Source organism: Heterodontus francisci, chromosome 8, assembly GCF_036365525.1.
Source record: "Heterodontus francisci isolate sHetFra1 chromosome 8, sHetFra1.hap1, whole genome shotgun sequence".
NCBI classification, from domain to species: domain Eukaryota; kingdom Metazoa; phylum Chordata; class Chondrichthyes; order Heterodontiformes; family Heterodontidae; genus Heterodontus; species Heterodontus francisci.
The window spans coordinates 33337279-33351907 of record NC_090378.1 but is presented as its reverse complement, the minus strand read 5'-3'; the positions used below and the strand labels follow the sequence as shown (position 1 = coordinate 33351907).

Here is a 14629-nt window from a genome sequence, read left to right as displayed (position 1 = left end):
GATTAAATAGAGGCAATATTGGAAAAGAAAAACTACAACACATTTATTGCCTACAAATTGTGGCATGAGGTTAAAAAAAAGTTATACATTTGACTCCAAATATGAACTAGTCTAATCAGAATCCAGTCCCCAACAAGGCCTTCTTCTACAGGAAGGCCTCTTGAATATGGCTCATGTTAAGTCCTACGGCGGTTACACACCTTCATCACTAATGCAGTCCTTTACCACAGAAAGCGGATGGTGCCTTGGTGGTTTACTAAGAGGCTGACGCCGACTCTTGGCTTTCTTCTTGGATTTCATCTCTTTCATGTATTGCTCGGCCATCTGTGAAATACGAAACAGTAGATCTGTAACACGAGCTCTGGAGGGGCAGCATTGCATTTTAGCATTAGGAAAACTTGAAATGAACAACAGCTGTCCTTTTGAGAGTCTTCTGTTGGCAAGTAATCCATCCAAAATTCACTATTATTCGAATAATGCTAGAAAAATTACTAAAAAAAAATTAATGTTCCCTGCTGATCCAGAGTAATTTCTCAAATACAGTAAAGACAGACACATGCGGTTGGAAGTAAAGAAGTTAAAATTTGTGTTATAAAAAAAGAAAGTGCTCAGCAGATCAGGCAGCATCTGTGGAGAGAGAAACAGCGTTAAGCTTCATGTCAATGAACTTTCATTAAAACTGGAAAAAGTTAGACATCTAACAGGTTTTAAGCAAGTACAGAGGCAGGAAAAGGGAGGGGAGGAAGAACAAAAGGGAAAGGTCTTTTTTTTTTTTATTCATTCATTCATGGAATGTGGACATCATTGGCTAGGACGGCATTTATTGCCCATGCTTAACTACCCTGTTATAGGGTGGAAGGCAGGAGAGATTAACTGATGATGGTGCAAGGCAAAAGGAGATAATAATGGTACAAGTAAAGAAACAAAAAAAGGTGTGTCTAGAGGTGTAAATGGGAAAAGCAGAATAAACAGCTGCCATCCAAAAACAAGAAGGGCAGAGGTTATGATCTGCAATTGTTGAACTCAATAAGGAAAGCTGTAACATGCTGAATTGAAAGATGTGCTGTTCCTTGAGCTTAAGTTGAGATTCACTGAAAAAGTGTAGGAGGCTCAGGACAGAGAGGTCAGAGTGGGAGTGGAGTCAAGAATTAAAATGACATGCAGCCAGAAGCTCAGGGTCACACTTGCAGACTGAACCAATGCGTTCCTCAAAGCAGTCACCCAGTCTATGCCTGATCTCCTCAATCTAGAGCTTACTGCATCACGAGCAGCAAACGCAGTATACTAAATTGAAAGTACAAGTAAATCACAGTTTCACCTAAAAAGGACTGTCTGGTATCTTGGACTGTGAAAAGGGAGGAGGTAAAAAGGGCAGGTGTGACATCTCCTGCGCTTTCATGGGAAGGTACTGTGGGAAACAGATGGGTTGTGTTGCAGGGGATGATCGAGGAGTGGATTAGGGCTTCGCAGAGGGAACGATCCCTTCAGAATGCTAAAAGGGAAGGGGAAGATGTGTTTGGTGGCAGCATCACGCTGGAGGTGGTGAAAATGGTAGAGGGTGATCAGTTGAATGTGGAAGCTGCTGGGTGGAAGGTAAGGACAAAGGGAATCCTATTCTGATACTGGGAGGGAGGGGAAGTGGGGGGGTGCGGTGGGGCAAGTGTAGGAAATGAAACACATACAATTGACAGCCGGTCAACCACAGAGGGGGTTGGGGGGAACTGGGGGGGGTGGGGGTTGCTTATGGGGAAAGCATCCTCGGTTGAGAAAAAAAAGGACATATATCGGAAGCACTGGTATGGAAGGTGGTATTGTCAGAATAAATATCAAGAAACTGGGAGAATGGAATAGAGTCCTTACATGATGGGGTGAGGTAGTCAAGATAGTGTAAGAGTCAGTGGGTTAGAACTGCATATTGGCCAATAGGTTATTCCTGGAAATGGAAACAGAACTGGAGAACAGGTTGAGAAGAGTTAGAGATGGGCCACGTGAAGGCAATGGAAGGGTGGAAATTGTAAGCAAAATTGGTGAAATTTTCCAGTTTGGGGCAAGAGCAAGAAATGGCACCGATACAGTCATCAATGTACCAGTTTCACATATCCCAAGTAAAATTTGTGTCATGGGTAACCATGCTTTCCTGCAGCTTGTCTGCTTGCCTTAGTAAAGAAATTGGAGCAATTTTCTGAAATTGGCCAGTGAGAACGTACCACTTTTAATAACTAGGAAGGGCACTGTGTGAGTTTGCGCCATGTAACATATCAGGTGAGTTGAATGATCTGATGGACTCCTCACTCTTCCTTGTCTAGATTTGTAACTGAACACAACCCTTGACCTTCAGATCATGTCCCACATCACTGTACACAAAGCTTAGTACTAAACCTAGTTTTACTTCTTTAACCAGAAGCAGCAGCAACATGTCAAAAAAGAGCTGCACCAATATAAATGCATACAAACAAAAACAACTTCAAGCAGTACCAGGTCAGAGAGAGAGGTGAGGGGAAAGAAGGGAGTTGTGTGTTCAGGTTGCTTTTTTTTTTTCCCCCCCCAAAGGAAAAAAAGACTATATCTATAGCAGATAATCTATTGCCACTACTGGTAGCATAACCGCAGCAACGCCAATAGGCAGCTCCAGTTATACAATCTACTCCCACTGCTGTTGACATGTGGGGGTGGCTGGGGTATGCATTTTTAGCCAACAAGTTCAGTGAAGCATGCAGACAAATGGCCTAAGCGATGTGGCTGCACACTATACAGAAATGCTACCCCTAACCTGGACGAATGCACATACACAGGACAACGGCCACCAGCCTCTAACCCAGCTGAGCTTTGTAGTGACGAAGAACAACTAATAGACGAGTCGGACATTCTCAATCATTAGAAGTTGAACGGCTCTTCTATTGCCACTATTTTATTTTTAACCTTGCCTTATTTTTGCCTTGTGATGCTCATTGGCAGTAGTGCAATACTGACCAAATTCACCATCACTTTCCCTCAGACCACTGACAAACACTAGCACCAAACCTAGGTTCTCTTTTTTTTTGTGTGAACGTCTTCTGGCGAGTCTGGCAAGATATTTTGGCTTCAGCCATTAAAATTGCTCAACTTCTTTCCAGGGAACTGGAGCTTTGCCTCGTTTATACAACTTTCATACAAGCCACTATAGTTTGGGAGAACAGAGTAACGAAGGAAGAGGGAGCTGAAAATCTAGATCAAGAAAAATTGTTAGCATGAAAGTATTCCAGAACTAAAATTCTAATAGAAATAATGGGGAACAAACCAAAATTGGTCTTGTGCCAAAAACACAATACTGAAGGAATCATTCAGGAAGCAAGAATTCCTTCAGACACTACTTGGTCTTATTTTATCCTCTTGCTATGCATTAGTATTCATGTAAAGACAGCAATAAAACTGCCTGAGCATCAAGACTTAAACACTCTATTCAGTCATTCCAAGGTGGAGCTTGGTACTAGTGGCCAATGACAGTTAGGGCTGACCATGCTTTGAACTGTTGCAAGGTAGTGAACGGTCAGACAATCATGGGCTTACAAGTGCAGAAGCAAATAAGCCTGACATGCACCTTCCATCTTCAAACATTGACCATCAGTTTGATGAGAGTTTGAGAGATAAGTCACCTGTTTCTTGAAAAACACCATCTCAGAAATACTCTCAAAATATAAAATTACACAAAAAAAGTTTAAAAAAGGTACAGAGAACTGGACTAAGTGTTACACAGAATTTACAGCACAAAGAGGCCATTCAGCTCAAGAAGTCCACTCCAATGTTTAAGCTCCACATGAGCCTCCTCCCACCCTTCATCAACATATCCCATTTCTTTCTCTTTCAAGCATTTATGTAATTTACTCTTAAATGCATCTATGTTAGTCACCTCAACTACCCCTTGTGGCAATGAATTCTACAGTCTAACCACTCTCTGGATAAAGAAATTCCTCCTGCATTGCCTATTGGATTCATCAGTGGCCATCTTACACCTGCAAGTGGAAATATCTTCTCTACATCTACTCCATTAAACCTTTTCATAATCCTAAAGCCCTCTATCAGGTCACCACATAGCCTTCTCTTCTACAGAGAACAGCCCTAGCCTGTTCAATCTTTCCTGATCAATATATTCTCTCAGTTCTGGTATCATCCTATGAAATTTTTTTTTGCACCTTCTCCAGTGCCTCTATATCTTCCATCTATAATAGAGACCAGAACTACTGACAGTTACCCCAAATGAGGTATAACTAAGGTTTTATACAAGTTTAACACAACTTCTTTACTTTTCAATTCTATACATCTATAAATGAACCCCAACGCTTAGTTTGCTTTTTTCGGTAAACGGCCTTATTAACCTGTGAAGTGACATTTTGTGATTTATCTGTACTTCTCCCTAATTTAGACATTAACTTCCAAAGAATATGCAGCCTCTTTATTCTTCCACCCAAATTGTAGTACCTCACAATTATCTACAAGAAAAGTTCATTTGCAAATCATATGCCCTCTGCAAGTTCAGTAATGTCTTTTGTTGCAGCCTTCCTCTGTACTAACTATACCCCACTAATTTAATGTCATTAGCAAATTATGAAATTGTACTTCTGATTCCAAATAGTTTATCCAAATGGTAAACACCAGTGGTCCTTGCATCAATCCTTGTGGAACATCACTTTCCACCTTTTGCTAGCCTGAGCAGTTACTTTTAACCTACATTCTCTGTTTTCTGCATTGTAACCAGCTTGCTATTCATTCTGGTACATTCTCCAACTCCACCTTAGTCATAAGTCGACGAAGTGGTACCTTATCAAAGGCCTTGTAGATAGTTTTTTTGAAAGAGTCTCCACACTAATTATAGGCCATATGTGCTGTAATAATTAAATGATTCCAAGTACACTCTTGTGCATGAGTACAACCTGCAGAGAAAACCCTCATCAATACATCCGCTCATGAGAATGCTGTGAACAAGCCACTACAACGTCAGCTGGAACAAATATTGACAAAAAAGGGATGCAAACTGATCCACATTTCAAACTTACTGATTTTCAAAAGACTTCTTCAACCTGTAGATCAACAGTTTACAAGGGGATTTGTTTGAGCTACCTTACACTGTCTACTTAATGTGATTTCCTGACTATTCCCCCCTGCTCACATAATACTAATCAGTCTGATTCATGAATATTGCTTTATAGGGTAGATTGAGAGGCTGCTCGAAACAGAGAATACGGAAGGGACCTCCAAGCTACATGAAATGACTATGTATAAATACCTCTGCAAGGTCCTGTTCATTGAGGCTAGTTCCAATATTTGTTTTAACTGTTTCATTCCAATCTGGGCTATTATCAGAGTCCTCTGCAGCACTCTCTTGACTTGAACTTTGAGTGCTTGTTGTCTCTGAATCAGAAGAGCTGGATTCAGATGATTTTACAAATGATATGGAAGTATTTTGCGAAGGAGTGGCCAGAGAGAAATTTAATACAGTAACAGCTGTGTCTGCTGAGCTGGACATTGTTCGCTTCAATGTAAGCTTCTCTTCCGATGGACCATTTTCAATGTGTGACTCAACCTTCACTGGAGGAGGTTCTGCAAAAAAAAAAAAGGAAAAATAATAGATTACAAACAGCTTCCTGTATCTTATAACAAGTATATGCAGAATGTAGAATTTGTGCACTTATGTTGGACTGCAAAAGCAAAGCTTCATTACAAAGACGACAGCAGAATTTCACAACATCCATTACTTTGTATTAGATTGTTATTTCAAAAATTGTATCCAACGGCTTTAGAATATCTGCATGCCCATGCCAGGATATGGGACTAAACCATAAGCTCAAATATTTATGGGAAGATACAGAGGAGGTCAGAAAGGCTGAGGATGCAGGGGCCCTGCTGAATTTTCTTCCATTTCCTGCCATCAGCTGGTTAAATTGACAGAGTGGGAAAACCAGCAGCAGGAGGCCACAACCAGGAATTCATCAATTGGGATTGGGGGTGGGGGGCAGTGAAATGAAAAAAGAAAATGTTGGTCATAATTGGCTGAACACATGAAGACACACATTGTGGCTTGGGGGCAGGTGCGAACAAAAATTGTGGAAGGGGAGAGCCAAAGGCCTCCTTGAGGGGCTGGGGTAGGGGAAGCACTCCTGCCTACAAGGAATGCTGGAAAAGGCCTGCTGCTCCACCTCCTTTTCACTGTTAGGTTTCCCAACCCCTGGGAAATCCATGCAGCAACTGTAAAATATAAAATCAGGATCCCAACTGCACTGTGTGTGTCTGGTTTAAATATGTTAATCAAGTACCCTGCCTCTCCACAGCCTGACACGCAAGATGCCACAAAACCCATCACCGTAAAATGGCAAAGGACAAGGGGACACTTTCGCAATTCTTCATCGAGGACATGGAGATTAAATTACTCGTCTGTAAAGTTTTCTGATTTCAGTTGGGAAAATGGTGTAGCAGTGATAGATTCACAACAGTTGGCCACTACGTAGGGGAGGGAGGGGGGGGAGGGGGGGGAAGCAAAAAAAAAGTTACACAGTTATAAAAGCAAAATACTGCAATGCTGGAAAATCGGAAATAGAAACAGAATGCTGGAAATTCTCAGCAGGTCTGGTAGCATCTGTGGAGAAGTAAACAGTTAACTTTTCAGGTCTGTGACCTTCCATCAGAACTGGGAAGAGTTAAAAATGTAATAGATTTTGAGTAAGTGAAAGGGCCAAGAGTGGAAAAGGGAATATCTGTGCTAGGGTGGAGATAGGATAGAGATTAAATGGCAAAAGGTTTCATGATGCAAGGACAAAAGGGAAGAGTAAAGAAACAAAAGATGCGTTCAGAGGAGGTGTGAATGGCAGGATAGCCGCCATCTGGGCACAAAGTAAAAGTAAATAAGAGAAACAAGAGAAAACCAAACCAGCAAAGAAACATGAAACAAAATGGGGGCAGAAGTTGTGATCTAAAATTGTTGAACTCAATGTTGAGTCCAGAAGGCTGTAAATGCCCAATCTAGAGATGAGGTGCTGTTCCTCCAGCTTGCATTCAGGCAGCTCAAAATCCATTAAATTTCTAACTTTTGCCAGTTCTGAAACATTAACTGTGCTTCTCTCTTCACAGATGCTGCCAGGCCTGTTGTGTATTTCCAGCATTTTCTGTTTCTATATTAGGCACCCTGTTTCAATAATCGCTGCTGCAAAGTGCTTGTACAAGAACAGGGTCAAGTTCAACAGTGTTTGTTTCCCCACCACCACACGCTGGCACTCCATGTCCCCAGTAAAACTGCATTGTAACTCTCTCGGTTCATACATAAAAATGACCACTTTAAGATATCAAACAACAGCTAGCAACCATACCACAGTAGAAGTCACATCATTCAGGAGAGAAAATAAAAGAAAATGATTGTCATTGTTGACTATAGTAACTGGAATGGTTTCCACCAAGTCCTACCTGGAACAATCAGATCGGCACTTTCAGCTTCCACTTTACAGCTTCCCTCCTCATCCTTCTTCAGCTCCCCCTTACAGTCTTCAGATTCACTTAGTGGAACAGGATTACTCTCATCACCCTCTTTCAGGATGGCAGTATTTTCACTCACTTCCTGTGGCAGCTCCAGGCAAACCTTGTGCCTCTTTGTTCCTATTCGATGTTTTATTGGACTGAATAATGAAAAACAGCGATTGCTTGCAAACTATGAAAAATAATGTGCACTCTGAAAATGTCTACTGATGCCAACAAATGCAAAAAAAAAAAATTCCTAACTAAACAAATAAAAGGCAACTTTTGCATTACATTCTGCCAATTTCCTTCACTGCTTCCCACAGCTGCTCACACTTTCTGGGGTATGGTAGCCTATCTTTGTGTGTTACCAGGCCCTTCCAGTGTACAGCAATGATCGAGAGACTTTCTGGTCTGCATGGTTTAGTGCTGTACAAATCAGTAACTTTACCAACCAGGGAAACCAAAAACTAAAAATTTATGGTTATCGACAAATCTACACTTACTCATTGCCACTAACATAACTTATGTTAAAGGCGCTATATAAATATAAAACATCTCAAGAAGCTTCACAGGAACATTATGAACAAAGTATGACACAGAGCCACATAGGAGATATGAGGTCAGATGACCAAAAACTTGGTCAATGAGGTAGGTTTTAAGGAGTGTCTTAAAAGGAGGAAAGCAAGGTGTATAGGGTATTCCAGAGTTTAGGGTCTAGGCAACTGAAGGCATAACCCCCAATGGTGCAGTGATTAAAAATCGGGGATGCTCTAGAGGCCAGAATTGGATGAGCGCAGATATCTGGGAGGGTTGTGGGGCTGCAGGAGATTAGAGATAGGGAGGGGTGCAGCCATGAAGGGATTTGAAAAAGATGAGAATTTTAAAATCAAGACGTTGCTTGATCGGAAGCCAATACAGGTCAGCAAACACAGGGGTGAACGGGAACTGTTGTAAGTTAACACAAAGGCAGCAGAGTTTTAGATGACCTCAAGTTTACGAAAGGTAAAATGTGGAAGACCAGCCAGGACAGTGTTAGAATAGTCAAGTCTAGAGGTTAACAAAGGAATGAATGAGGGCTTCAGCAGCAGATGAGCCGAGACAGGAGCAAAGTTACAGAGGTGAAAATAGGCGTTCTTAGGTGATGGTGTGAGTGAGGTCAGAAGCTTATCTTGGGGTCAAATGTGACATCAACATTGCGACCAGACTGGTTTAATCTCAGACTGTTGCTAGGGAGAAGGATAGCGTCGGTAGTTAGGGAACAGAGTTTGGAGTGGGGACCGAAAATAATGGTTTAAGTCTTTCCAATATTTAATTGGAGGAAATTTCTGCTCATCTCGTATTGGATGTCAGATAAGTGGTCTGATAATTTAGCAACAGTGGAGGAATCGAAAGAGGTGGCGGTGGTGGTGTTGAGGTAGAGGTGTGTATCATCAGCATACATGTATGCTTAGGATGATGTCGCCGAGGAGCAGCACAAGATCGGAAATAGGAGGGGCCAAGGACAGATTCTTGGGGACACCAGAAGTAACTGTGCGGCAGCAGGATGAGTGCAAGTGATACTCTAACTGTGATTAGAAAGATAATGAAACATGCAAAGGCAAGGACAGATAATTCGAAGACTATCATTGAGATTTTCCCTATGATAGTCCATTAAAAGCAGGAAAAGCAATATCATACTTAAATACATTTTGAACATAATTACTTTTAAGCATGTACACTACCTTGGAGGAAGTATCACTTAGCAGCTAACCAAGCCGCCACTTGAATTCACTCCAAATTAAAAGTTTTTAAATACATAAAATAGTGGCGTACTTCAAGTATTCAGGAATCTAAATGAAGATCTATTTCTACAGTGGTTCTAAGTTAGTGATAAAATGTTTCCAAAATTGCAGAGAAGAGGTCTCATATGTTCATCCTGCCACCATCTTGCTTTTGAAGTATTGACAAGTTGCGTACAATTAGTAAGCTCAAGATGTTTGTTTGCAAATTGAATCAAATTTATGTAAATGCTCACACAATTATGAAACAAGTTACTAACTAATGCACTTACTAGCAGACTGGAAATTGGAAATAATTTAGTCATGCATACTGTAAAATACCCAACTGCTAGAAGAAGATTGTCCCAAAGCAATGTCCCACATTAATACATCTACTACTAAATGTTAAATAAACACAATGCTAAGAGTATTAAAGATGGCGAACAGAAGACAGGAACTGCTGGTCAATATCTTTCATTTGTCAACTAAGCTATTTTCTTACACTATTAGGAGATGTTGTAGGAATAAAATGTGTCAAAAGAATCCCTAGAACCACACCTTTTTTAAAAAAGAAATTTACTGAGCTACTCCATTGCAACAGAGCTAAACAATTTAAAAAAATTCTAATCATGTGAAAAGATAGGAATAGAGATTTGTAACTTATGAGCAGACGCAAAACTACCAGTTACCATTACTTGAAAAGACTCCCATTCTCTCTATGCTAAAAAAGTCTCACCCAACTTTTCTCATTTCAAAAATGGGCAGGGTCATTAAAAAAAGGGGCACTAGTTAACAAAATAAGTGGACATTTCCCTTCATATTATTGGATTCAACCAGTTCAGCATTTCAGAAGTATACACAGTGGAAAAACTCTACCTTTTTATTTCACCAGTGTCTCCCTGTTGGGTGGACACTTCTTTCTCAACTTTATCATCTAATTCCATTTCAACTGTGTCAGAGTCTTGGTTCTTCAAACTCTTTGCAGCTACAGAGTTTAATTCTTCACCAAGAAATTCAACTGCTTCTGGAGTGGCTCGTGTGTGGTCAATGAAAATTGTATCTTTTCCTACTTTCCACAACTTGTAACGTTCAGGCTGAAACTTGCGCACAAAAACATCCATCGAAATTTTTACCATATCCTTCCTGCATGAACACTGGATAGAAAAGATAGTGAAAAAACAGATCTTTGGAGTAATGCAATACCACCAAAATTTTCAGTAGAATTTTTAATGCTTCAACACAATGTACTGTATTATGGATTGAGAATGCACACTTGCACATATATATATTTCCGGATCTGAACTTATAACTTTCATGAAACCACCATTAATAATAGTTACCATGATGCAGTGAAAATTGGCAAGTAAATAAAAGACGACAAACTTTGGCCTTGTATTCATGGCTCAGCAATACACAAAAAATGGGAATGAAGAGAAGTACAATACAGAAAAACAAAATTTCTGGCAAATAGATGTGCAGATAATGGAGGTTCCACTGCTATTAGTTCTATACCAAAACTGGTATGATTGTATTTTACTTGTCAAATGCAGCACAAAAATCTCTGCACTGCCCACAAATCAGAAGACAAATTTATGATTGATTAAAATACTGGGTTCAAAAATACAGATCAAAGTTAGCTATATGATACGTAGGAAATATCCCTTTCTCTGGAAAATGTGGCTACTTTCAATCAACTTTCCTCCCAAGAACTGGGAACATCACTAACTTTCAAGACTTTTATATTGAAAGTTCACTTTTGGAAATGAGTACTTCGCAACAGCACCACAGCAGACGTAGAGAAAAAAAATCCAATTAATTTCCAGTCAAATTGATCCACTGTACAATATTAACTTCTGATCCACGTAGATTTATAGTTCAGATACTGTAATCAATCTTTTGCTGTTTTTCCCCCTTGCTCTTATTTTCTTTGATAGTCATCCTGACTATGAACAGTACTCTTTTGGTTAGTTACACCATTGGCCTATCACCTCCTGTTATGCCTTTGCAAAGGATTTCTTTTGTGCACGTCTTACACACCAAAAAGACACACTTTAAAAAAAAAAAATTACATCTGTAACAAAGCTAATAATTGAATCTGAAGCCCAGGAAATTTACAAGCTGTTACAACTACTCTGACTTCAGCAGTTTATAATTAGTTGCATTACCAGGGTTTTAATAGTTACAGCCTTAAAGGAAGAGGCCAGGTTAGCAGTTAAACATCACAATTGCACTCCAAACAAGAGGTTATTCATGAGCAATGACACTGGACATTTGTTACAGTGAACTAAAATTGGAGGAGACTTTCTTTCCAATTCAAATACTAAATGAGACACTGCTCATAAAAAAACATTTTACCCAAAGTGACTATTTTCAAACCTGCCACAGATTTTAAAATTACATGAAGACTATGCATATTAATAGTATGACTATTGACTGGTTTACGATTATGACAGTAATGTTAAGCTGTACCAACTGGCTAACCTAAGTCTATAGGTATCATAATACCTTTGATTGTATTTTATTATTGACCTCTGGAGAAGACATAGAACAACACATACCAGAACAGCATGCTTCCCATACTCGATCCACCGGAGTGTGGCAAAGTTTGTTGATTCAGCACAGTTAAAGCCATGGTTAAAGCCAGCATGATAACCATAGGGAAATGTGATCATAAATTCCCCTGCCTCCTGAGTTACCTATGAATTAATGCAGAGAATGATTAAAAAGGTGAATATTTCCTTAGCATTAAAATACATTACTATGAGACAACTATGACAGCAGAAACAAAGTTAAAATATTAAGCAATCAATTGAACAGAAATGGATAAGGTTAAGAATTAAACGCCAGTGAAAATCTCTTGTCCACTCTCTCTCCCTGCTATTGAAGCCCAGAGATTTGTAATGATTTAAGAGCGACCAGAAGTGCACATAATTTCTGGTAACAGAGTACCCAGTACAAGCACAACACAAAGAATTAACAACTGAACACCAAACATTTTCGAAATACTGTTAAATTTAACGGTCACTTGAGCTGCAGTAGAGTCTGACTAATGTGTTTTTGTTTTGCAAATTGTTCTGATAAAACAGAGACTCCTACTCTCAAAACATTTAAAATGTAATGACAGCAGTAGCTTGCACAAGCTCTTTGCTATCCTGAAACATGCAACAACTGGGCAGGATAAATTAGGTACTGCCAAACTGTTGGGTCAATTCTACAGCTACCATCCTCAGATACATTACAGCTGGGGTGTGGCCCAACAAAAGCAAACCGAACGCCCAAGGAATTATTCAGACTGGAATACTTAATTCTTATTACTGTAGTATAATGTACAACAACCCAATATCAGGTACATACCCGATCAAACGGGATTCCATATTTCTTGAGAATAGAAGGGGATATTAGGGTCATCTTATGACGCAGGAAAGCTTCACAGCTCTGAGCACTACCTGGGAAAAAGCCTATTAAAAAAAAAGTAAGACAGACTATTCACCTTACAAACCATTTACAAAACAAGACAAAAATCAAGTCAAGGAGAAGGAAAGACTATTTGACCGAGTTCATCACTCCAGTTTTTTTCCCAGTCTAGCATCCAATTGTACCTTGAACTTGATTCTAATACTTAAGCTGATAAATTATTCCAACATTTAGCCTTTAAAGAAATATTTTCTAGTATCAGGTTCAAAACTGCTTTGCACTAATTTTAAACTCAGTTAATCCTATGGACAGTGAGGGGGAAAAAGTGTCATGTAAGAATATATTATTTAATGTGGCACTTACAATTGTTTTCAGGGAAATAAATGCATTTTAACACTACTATAAACAGATATTGTGCCATACATCCTGGTAATTTAAAATAGAAAACCTTTCAATAAATTTGCTCTGACAGTTAAAGTCCAATTCACAGATGATAGAGAGAGAGACCAGGAAAGGAATCCAACCCCAGCATAAAGTAAAATACAAAGCTTCAGGTCTTTGAGAGACTCAGGCCTCCAAGTAATGTTTATAATGGCGCACTAAACAAATTTTATAGGCAGGTTTAATTATGTTTTAATTGTTGGATATTTGAAGCTGTGGAGGAAAAAATTAGCTAAAGGTTCACTCATTTTTAATTTGCAGCTATTCTTTTGTGGCTTGCTACTTGATGACTGATACAGCATCTGTGGGTTCACATGAGATAGTCACGGTTACATAAATAGTCTTTCAAATAAAGCAGCAAAATTTGATGTTAGAGTACTTTTTTAAAAAAAAACTACTTGTTCATGGGCTACGGTGATATTGACAATGTTGCATTTATTATGTGATGGCATTGTGGTTGGTCTTCCTTCAAAAGCTGCTCCTGTCCTTGTGGCGATAGTGTTTCCACATGGTGTTAGGTAGCAAAATGTGATTCAGGGAGTGTGCAATCATAATTTGAAATTGGTCTCCAGTAATATTGCTCTCAAACAAAATTGTTTAAAACACAAGATTAATAGATCCTACCACTGTTGGTAGTTAAAAAACTATTTATTTTCAGATTATGTAGTTACATAAATAGTGCTTTTGTCGCACTTCTGTGAACAAGAATTAGAAGTATCTGGAAAGCACAGTCAAATTAAATGGATTTTTTCATACATTACAAGTCTGAGTTGCTTGCATTTCCTATTATCTAACAGTAGGATATAAGAACTGAAGAGATAGGGAAAGTATGAATCCCAAATAAGAAAAAACCAACCATAAAACTGATCAGAATCTACTAAGGACTTGAGGAAACAACAAATCCTGAATGACCAGGTGAGAACATACACAATCAAAAAAGGAATAAATCAAATCAAAATACTGCATGAAGAAAATGTTTGCCCACCCTTCCTTTCCTCAGTAACTGGAATTTATGATGTACAAAATAAGGTTTTAATTTACATTTCACAATAACACAATTAAGAATTTTTATGATTTTAACATCTTCATTCAAGTTAATAACTCAAACATATTTCAAAAGCCTGGGCTTTAATACTCCCTCCTTTCAAAAACTGTCAATCCCATCTGTGCACTCCCATTGGGAACAAAATCTGATGAATAATAAATTCTGCAAGCAGCATATCAGTAGAAGTAGAGAGAATTTGTTAGCTTTTTTTAAAAAAAAGACTTCAAAACAAAGTGGAGATTGAATGCTCTAAGCTTCTTTCAGGCATGTTTAAAACATTAAACTGTTGCTTTTCTATTATGTTCACTTCACATACAATTAGACAACGTGATTAACAGCACACATACAAATACATGAAAAAAAATTCACACAACACACACAAGTTGAAAGTAATTTGTGTCTTTCCAATCTCCTCTCCTCCAAAAGAAACCAGTAAACAGACCACTTTATGTCAAGGGTATGAATTAGTTGGTGAAACCAGACTCTTTGCACT

At 39.0% G+C, this 14629-nt stretch overlaps 1 protein-coding gene across 5 annotated transcripts in view; it reads right to left on the bottom strand.

The window, feature by feature from the left end:
- LOC137372736 (lysine-specific demethylase 4A-like) overlaps window positions 1–14629 on the bottom strand; it is a 74322-nt gene that overhangs the window by 40957 nt on the left and 18736 nt on the right. For all 5 annotated transcript variants that reach the window (XR_010975486.1, XR_010975487.1, XM_068036915.1 and 2 more), the window contains exons 7-12: window positions 12591–12694; window positions 11795–11932; window positions 10113–10390; window positions 7429–7637; window positions 5261–5574; window positions 201–324 (exon numbers count right to left, since the gene is read on the bottom strand). Coding sequence is in view for 3 of the 5 variants with exons in the window: in XM_068036915.1 (XP_067893016.1) it covers window positions 201–324; window positions 5261–5574; window positions 7429–7637; window positions 10113–10390; window positions 11795–11932; window positions 12591–12694 (1167 nt within the window). In the remaining 2 variants the exon portion in view is untranslated. The remainder of the gene's footprint in view (window positions 1–200; window positions 325–5260; window positions 5575–7428; window positions 7638–10112; window positions 10391–11794; window positions 11933–12590; window positions 12695–14629) is intronic.